The sequence below is a fragment of the Coptis chinensis genome, chromosome 1, assembly GCF_015680905.1.
Source record: "Coptis chinensis isolate HL-2020 chromosome 1, ASM1568090v1, whole genome shotgun sequence".
In the NCBI taxonomy this organism is placed as follows: domain Eukaryota; kingdom Viridiplantae; phylum Streptophyta; class Magnoliopsida; order Ranunculales; family Ranunculaceae; genus Coptis; species Coptis chinensis.
In genome coordinates, this window is record NC_141456.1 from 58,857,760 (window position 1) to 58,866,204 (window position 8,445).

The window sequence follows — 8,445 nt, forward strand, 5'->3', positions numbered from 1 at the left end:
CCTTGGAGAGAAAGGAAATCATGTCCCTAATTTAATAATCCACTTTCTTTCTTTTGGTCTAAAGACTAAAACCCATTAGTGTCAACTAAAAACATACCTTGATAAAGCCAATTTCCTTGGCATTGCGGAAGAAGCACCGCCTGCGGCACAGACATGAGACCATTGGCAATGAGTTTTTTACGTTTGATGGCAATGTTACTTGAGATGATCATGCAGGAGAGAGGTTAGGCTCAAGGCATCTTGACATGATATTAAGTTGAAATGCATCGCGAGATCAGAATCAAATATAAGCAAGCGAGTTACGATCAAGATCAGGTTGTGGCCGGCCCCGAGTTGGAGTTAGAGGTCTTTGAATGTTAAGCTCCTGCAAAAATCCAATTATGTGAGTATTCAACTGGGTACATTTTAATCAACTATATATATATATATATGTCAAAAACCCTGCCATATCTCACCTGCATCCATGTCTCATCTAGGACACGTTCGGGAGATGTCTCAGGAGACTGAATTGGAGGTGGCAAGGGATGAATCAATTTGGGAACCACAACCAATCCCCTTCCAACTACCAATATGGCCCCAACATTATTTGCCGTCCCTGAAACAGGTGTTACCTTATACGGCAGATTTGATTTGATGCATAAAAGGGAATGGGAAACCAAAACTATGCATACCACAGTAGTTGGTAGAAGAAAATAGAGTGATCAACTGCCCCTGAGCAAACCGTTCAAAACCATCCATAACACATTCATGGGCTCTTACAATAAGCTGCAATTTGTTTCTCTTACAGAAGTCAGCGACGCGGTCAGGCTGCAGGGACAAAAGGCATTAAATAAAAGCTTCATAATTGGAAAAATAGACTTCTGCGTATATCTTCTTCGAAAGTATCCAAGGTCTAGCAGAAATGAAACACCTTCAAAGCTCCCACCAAGTGAAAAGAACTTGTCAACTCTAAACTTGCCCTTCACAAAGAAAGAAACAAATTTTATTAATCAACTAATAAAAGATGAGAAAGTATAAACCTCGCCCCGCGTATATTGCATATGACAATTGCTAATCAAGGACAAGACATAAGATATGATGAAAACTTAATAGACTCTTTCTTACGGCTGGTAAAATGATCTTCATCTGGGAGACACCAGATGAATAACATTGGAATTCCTATGCTATACAAGAGTAATCAAACTATAGATAATTTGGACAGCACCCTGCTTACAAGGGATGGACAACACCCTCACAACAGATGCACAAACGGAACACGTGCTACATATTTTAAATGAAGAAAATAGCTATGAAGACCATATCAGGGAAACCAAAGAGGAATGTGGCAGCAACATACACTAGTGGTGGCAGCAGGAAATCAATGATTTTTCATTAACACAACAATGCCAAGCACTAATCGAAACCAGCCTAGGTGTTATAGAATTCGAAACACTTACTATATAGCCAAGGACATCCAAGATTACCACAAAGAAAGCTAGATTCCTCTCACAGAAGGCAGCGTGATACTTAATCTTTCATGGAACACCTGAAAACAAAAATATGATTGGAAACTTGAGAAAAAACTTCAAAAACTTGCCACACCCACGAGCAACTGAACCGCGGCCACGCGCAATGTCACATTGAAGACATGTACTATATCCATCTAAGTAAGTGCTCATTGTTTATAAAACGACGCATTATAAGATATTGCAGATAAAAAAAACACGACACACTATAACCACTCAATGTTCTGCTTTCGATCTTTGATGTCACATGCCTGAAGATAAAAAAATGCATGCAATTGGTTTAAGACGTTTGAACAAATAGTAAAATATATTTGAATATAAGTACAAGAAATTCAGTGAGCAAGAGGGACAGGATGGTTGATGTGGCATCAGTATGTGGGTTTAACGGGTCAAAGTTAGGCACATGAAAGTTCCAGCACATTAGGAGTAACCCAGTGATGTTTTGTTTTAGTTCCAAAGCAAGTTGTAACATAGCTTAGGATAGAACAGTCTAGACAGATGTGCAAGGGTAATGTTGCAGACGTCACCAGGATTGGATAGGCTAGAATTTGGATATAAAATGATAGTTAGACCATGTTATCCCTCGTTAAGGCTATGACTTAGTGGAATCGGTAAAATACCTTGCAGTGGAGGCAATTTTGAGCATTGATCTGCAGCTTTGGATGGCCTTCATCGTCTTTGATATACCTTAGTTTTGGGACAATAAGAAATAGACTTTAGATAAAATGTACTGAATATGAACATTTATAATTTAGAATCCAAACCATGGAAAACATGTTATTACTCATATACACGTGCAGGATAATATCTTGATTCAGGTCCAGATAATGTGGTAGATTTACAAGTTCAGGTATTGCAGGATCCCTCAGGCGTAGATGAGCAGGTTGGTCATGTGCATGGTTAGTGTTGCTTTCACAGAAAGAGAAACATCATTGTTATTATAAGTACGATAATAGAGAGTCTGAAAATTTACAGACCCTCAACCACCCGTTTATATATCATCTAAAGAAAAGTCTCAAGTTCTACCAAGTCAGGACACAACCATACTTTTCTTATTTCCAGAAGAAAAGATCTGTTGAATGGTAGCATCACACACCTGATTCAATGGTGCTGATCAAGTTTAATACCCAACTACCACATTTCACAGTATCACTATGTAAGTAAAGTGTTTTATGTCTTGCTTTTAAAACTAAAAGGCCCTTAACAACCATACTTTTCTTATTTCCAGAAGAAAAGATCTGTTGAATGGTAGCATCACACACCTGATTCAATGGTGCTGATCAAGTTTAATACCCAACTACCACATTTCACAGTATCACTATGTAAGTAAAGTGTTTTATGTCTTGCTTTTAAAACTAAAAGGCCCTTAACTTTCATATTTACAAACATAGATATACAGATGAAAGAAGAATTTCCTGGTCAAACAAACCTGTACAAAGAAGTTGGCACATCATACGATATCATCCTATCGGGCTTTAAGTATTGGATTGGAAAGAGCAAACTCGCAGGCTGCAAATGTGAGAGCGTGCATCAGATGATCGCAAAGACCATGAAACCATCTAAAATCATAGGTTAACAATCTTTTCTACTGAGCTGCAAAGCTACAAAGAACCCCGTGAAAGGTAATGATATTTCCAAGGCAAGTGTCCCAGTAGCCCAAATCTAAACTAGTGTTTTTGAAACCGAATCGCTTATTAAATAGGAAAGCTAACAAGTTTAATCACCAGCTCAAAAGACAAACATTAGAGTATTTGCATAAAAATTACAGTTACTAAACATAATAAGAGTTGAAAGTAGTATTCAACAAATATAATCACGATATGAGACTTTTTTCTCCGGTGGGATCGATGGGTGGCAAGATATGCAAGTACCTTCAAGTTAAAGTTCACCTATGCTACTTTCATTTACTAGTATGTTTCTAAATCATTCAATTAGTGAGCCACCACAGCAAAATCATGCTATTCAAAAATCTTGACCACCTTCAACAATCTAATGCTTGATAACAATATGATAGATTCAGGAGAAACATCTAGAGAATATGACGTAAGGTTCCACCCAAAATACAGTCGTTTAGTAAGTGATCCATCTTGAAAAGAAAGTCAGTAATGTATAACATGTGCTAACCCACAAATCCTACGAATTTAAGATAATATGCTTACTTTTGTTGCTTCGTGATCAGGTTTCCCATGCTTCAGGGTCAAAGCGGACCTACCCCTAAGAACGTAACTGCCAAGCATACAAATAAGAGTGATTCCTTTGAAGAGAAGCAAGGAACAAAAATTCTATCAATAACTTCTGAAACGAGGAAACTTATCTTGTTCTATTGCGGACAAAGCCAGACCTGGTATCAGTCCATAATCAAATGCCTGCACATGTACACAAAGACAAAGTGACATGACTTCAATGAGAAGCTCGAAACTGACATGAAACCCCCAAATCAGTGAATTGCAAAACCCAAAATCAATTTATGAGAACCTTCAACTAATAAAAAAATAACCAAATTGAACGACCATTGTTCAAAATTAGGTGTTTCAAAATTAAGGGTTTTAAAATTAGGGCCTTAAAATTCGAAGAGAGAGAGAGAGAGAGAGATCTGGGCATACCGAACCAGTATTTATGGATGTGAGTAAGACTCTTCGCCAATAGAGAAGTGTCACAGCGTTAGAAGAAGATGAAGAAGAAGTTTTGGTGGGGGAGGTTTGGGTTTCTTGTTCTTCTAAATAATGGTGTTGATGGAAGAGATCGACGAGATCGATAAAACTTTGTTACAAATTTACGAGAGCTGCCCTTTGAAGTTGCGTGACCTAACACGTGCCTTAATTCTGACGCCAACTAGCCGTGGGTTTGTTTCAGAATAAATGCCAGAATTAAATCAAGTAAATCTCAGTATTTTTCTCGACTATTTTCATCAACCATCGACGCCAAATTACCGTCATTAACGCGTTCGACGCCAATATGCCGTCACAATTAAAAAATGGCTAGTCTCACAAATATGTTGTTATGGTGTGGTGAACATGAAAAAAAAAACAAAAATTTGTGTACATGTGTTGCATTATGAAGATTGGTACTATAGAAGGAATACACAAAAGCATTATGATACCAAGTTTACATGAACTAATCATGCTCGAATACACGAGGTGTGCCCCTTAAAGGTGTAATACAACGACCACTTGAAAGATCCCACATCATGATTGTACCCTCATCATCACCGATGCCATATACCGCCCATCAATTTAAACCTAAAACATCGTAGGAAATAATTAACAAAATCTCTCTCCCACAATAATGACACAAAATCAATGACTTTGGTGGTTCAAGAAAAGATTATTAAGAGCATTATAATGAATGTAACTTCGACCGTCAGATGCATATCAAAAACCAACCATTATGCAAAGACTATAGCAAGAGTCTTCTGCACAGATCAAACACTAATGGCTAGTGTGTTTCCACTAACCAGATAATCAATCAAGTTTTGCAAGTTTGCATATAACATTTTGTAATTTCAGTTGTTTGTTTCACATGTTTCTTTTCAGTTTTGCACCTTTTGTTTTTTAAATGAGTTGTATACCCAAATGGTTGGAGAAGTTCACATCAAAATTCCAATAGCGTAGTCATTCCAATATACTAGCCATCCATCCAACAATTACCATAAGTGGAGCAACCACCATGGGATAAAGGTCACAACTCATTAGTGGACCACAATTAACAACCATCCGATCAGCGGTGTTTAACTACTTCATTCCAACGCCAGTTACATCCAATATCCAATCAGTCAAACACCAAAACATTTCTAATATGTTGCCTTCAAATTGTCTTTAAGACATTACCTCAAACAACCAAAACAGAGCCAATCTTCTCAGATAAGAAAACAATAACGTTGAGCACAAAACCTAGCTAAACATGTCTTTGTTTAATAAGTAATTCACAGTCTTCAATCTCATAATTATTTCGTTTAAGTTTAGTATCTTATCAACAGTCATTGATATATCCCTTCATGCAATTTGCACCATCCCTATCAGACCCTTAAAAAGGATTGTGTATCTCAGACATGAAAGGAATGGACTCATAGGATAATGATGATTTATGGTTTAAAACCCACGATATGGCACCAAAACCATGGTCCGAGATAGTTATGAAAGAAGGGAGATTATTGACACAAATTAGTTATTGAATTCTTGTGGCGACTCGGACTCAATGTTGTGTCATAATCGAGAAAGTGAATAATTTGAAGATGAAAAGGACTTAGCATTATCTATCCGATGCACAAACACTAGTATGAAAAAGCCAAGACATATGCTTGTCAAATATTGGATAAATATTAGAGCACGACATTGAAGAATAATGCGAGAATCTCTTTCAATTAACTCTAAGATGTCAAAGAATGGAACATGAAAGTCAGCCATAAGGTTGATTAATCAAATAACTACTAAGTTTTCGTTAATCATAGATTGAACAAAATAAATTTATTTCTCAGGGCAAAGTAGGAGAAATGCTTTCTTATTTTCTATGAAAAAGAAAGCGTAATCAAGATCTGTGCATCCTAATGAGAATGATAAAACCAATATCTTTAGACCTTTTTGGTGCTACGATTTGATCAAATAAGAGCTACTTTTATTGTAAATACGGCTGTGTAAAATTCTAAGTGTTGTTCGTATAAAACTAAAAAGAAGTCATTCAACTTTCTTCTAACCCTTATCTCCTTTAAAAACTACTGACTCTGCAAAATGGTTGACCACACATCCTTTAGCAAAACTCAAAGATTTTGTGTAAGGCATTTGTTTAACTATATATCAACAGCAATGACCTTTCTAACAGGTGGTATATCAACATAGGCATAAATGCATAATGTCATTAAGTAGGTTGACAAAGTTTTGAGAAGCTGTCTCGAGTCCAAACATCAAAAGAGTGAACCACATTATAAGTGTAAAGTCCATCTTTTAGATTCATTCCAAGTTTCTAATACTGTGATGCATGTATCAAAGCACAAAATTTCATTCTGGGTTATGTTAACCTAATCAAAGCTAAAGTGTAAATTATAAAAACTGAAGAAGAAAAACACTGACCCCTTCGCCGATACGGAACTTTACACACTGGGCAATGCAAATCTGACTTCATGGATTCCGTAGTGCATAAACTGAAAACAGTAGGAAAGAAAATTAAAACAAATAGAATTTTAAAACAGAAACAAAAAAAAGGGAAATTGATTGTTTCTACTTACTTGCAGAAGACATGGTTGCATGTTAACGATACTGCCGATTTCAATAGAAACTCAAACTGCAACAGAAAAAAGAATATCCCAAGATTCAAGAACAAAATATTTGAGAGAAAATTGAAAAGTCTATTTCATAGATAATTATTACCATATTAGGCATTTGAGCTCTCTACTCATATCTAAATTATCATAAAAGGCACAAAACTTCAACAATAGCAGCAAATTCGAGTTGTGAAGTAGTTTCACCTTCTTAGTTTGCATCATCAAGCCATTGCAGGTGTAGATACCTGCATCTTGAAGCTTCTTAACATCTCCAGCATTGATTTCTTGTGAAATCACTATAAATAAACAAATAGAAAGGTCAAAATTAGGTTGAAATAGTATTGTTTCTGTTTCATTGAGAACAATCAACAAATATTCTCAGATCTGAAGTTAATCAAACACAAGTTTCACTCTAATTAACGATGAAAACTGAAAAACACTCAGTTATGAAGTGAAAAACAACTAGAAATGAAATCCACAACAAGTGAAATCGATTAACAGATCATTAGTCAAGTGAACGATCTGAACTCATGTTGAGTTTTGATCTAAACATGCAAATCTCCCCTTATTACGAAAACTCCGGATAAACTTCTTCAAATCAGTGTTCATGTATTCAAAAACAAGATACAGAACAGTTTTCCCTTCTTTATTCTGTGCTTGGTTAACATCCAACAATCTAATTTGAACAAAAAAAAAACTAATTAAACCCTAATAATAATAAATAAAGATTGATTATTTAAACCTGACGACGGAGGGATCTAGAGAAAACATTATGAGAATGGATATTTCACGGAGGATTGAAGGAGAGAATGGAGATTTCACGGAGGGAAGCATTCTTAGGTTAGGTCACCATAAGAAAACCCTAACCTAGCGGCTGTGAGAGAGAAAGAGAGGTTTTTTTATATACGAGCGCGATTTCTTTTTTGTTTACCTGTTTTCGAAATTTCGATCTTGTTTTGGTTTGTTGGATTTGTAACACTTCTCAAACGATTTTCAAGCGTTAGCAATTAATTCCATAAATTCACCAAAATAAAGTAACGCTTTACAACATTGCTAACGCTTATATAGCGTTGGCAACTTACTAACGGTAAATAACCGTTGCAAAGCAAAAAAGGTGCGTGTTGCAAATATCCTATTATGATGTTTTCAATGTCATTACAGGAGTGTCTATTTTCTTCCATACTCATTCATCCATCCAGTTTGCCTTTATCCTTACCCATTTCTTTACTTCATCCAACATGGCATCTTCATCAAACATTGCATCTTCATCAAACATGACACCTCCAAAACTCATTCCTGAGCAATCCTTTTAGTCTATGATGGATTCCAATACTTATGGTCATATCTTCCATGACTACATCACAAACATTGGGTGGTCTTCCCTAGTTCTTCAACCTGACCAAACTTATTCTCCGAGTTTGGCTGCATACTTTTATGCTAATATGGAAGACACACCAGCATTCAACCATGTGCATGACTTCTACTTAGACGGTTTCACAATCCTAGTTGGTGACACACGACATATTTTTTCTGAACAACAGCTTGCCCTAACTTTGGATTTTCCATATCACAAACTGACCGCTTCATGGCATTACATCTATCACAATTCTTATTGTTCCTTTCATTGGCATGTTTTTCTTGAAACGTACGGTGATGGTCTTGGGATTACACGAGAAGGAGATGGCC

The 8,445-nt window shown here is 36.3% G+C and overlaps 1 protein-coding gene across 3 annotated transcripts; it reads right to left on the reverse strand.

The window, feature by feature from the left end:
* Window positions 1-208: 208 nt before the first annotated feature.
* LOC147524724 (serine/threonine-protein phosphatase BSL1-like) lies at window positions 209-7,653 on the reverse strand. Of its 3 annotated transcripts, XM_086563715.1 has the most exons (8): window positions 3,665-3,724; window positions 2,935-3,014; window positions 2,126-2,192; window positions 1,437-1,525; window positions 911-959; window positions 672-807; window positions 456-595; window positions 209-364 (listed from the first exon to the last, which is right to left on the reverse strand). In XM_086563715.1, exons 6-8 carry the CDS (start codon window positions 736-738, stop codon window positions 281-283), a joined length of 291 nt encoding a protein of 96 aa, XP_086419841.1. In that variant the 5' UTR covers window positions 739-807; window positions 911-959; window positions 1,437-1,525; window positions 2,126-2,192; window positions 2,935-3,014; window positions 3,665-3,724; the 3' UTR covers window positions 209-280. The 3 variants fall into 3 exon arrangements, with proteins under 3 accessions (XP_086419841.1, XP_086419835.1, XP_086419837.1); XM_086563709.1 differs by lacking the exons at window positions 911-959; window positions 1,437-1,525; window positions 2,126-2,192; window positions 2,935-3,014; window positions 3,665-3,724 and adding exons at window positions 6,569-6,639; window positions 6,724-6,779; window positions 6,964-7,055; window positions 7,502-7,653; XM_086563711.1 differs by lacking the exons at window positions 911-959; window positions 1,437-1,525; window positions 2,126-2,192; window positions 2,935-3,014; window positions 3,665-3,724 and adding exons at window positions 6,569-6,639; window positions 6,724-6,779; window positions 6,866-7,055; window positions 7,502-7,653.
* Between the last annotated feature and the right edge of the window lie 792 nt (window positions 7,654-8,445).

Excerpts from the sequence above, each read along its gene's own strand:
- LOC147524724 (XM_086563709.1), bottom strand. The coding sequence starts at position 738 with ATGGATGGTTTTGAACGGTTTGCTCAGGGGCAGTTGATCACTCTATTT. Across the intron at positions 596-671 it reads TTCTTCTACCAACTACTGTG|GGACGGCAAATAATGTTGGG; the intron begins GTATGCATAGTT and ends CACCTGTTTCAG. Across the intron at positions 365-455 it reads TAGATGAGACATGGATGCAG|GAGCTTAACATTCAAAGACC; the intron begins GTGAGATATGGC and ends GGATTTTTGCAG.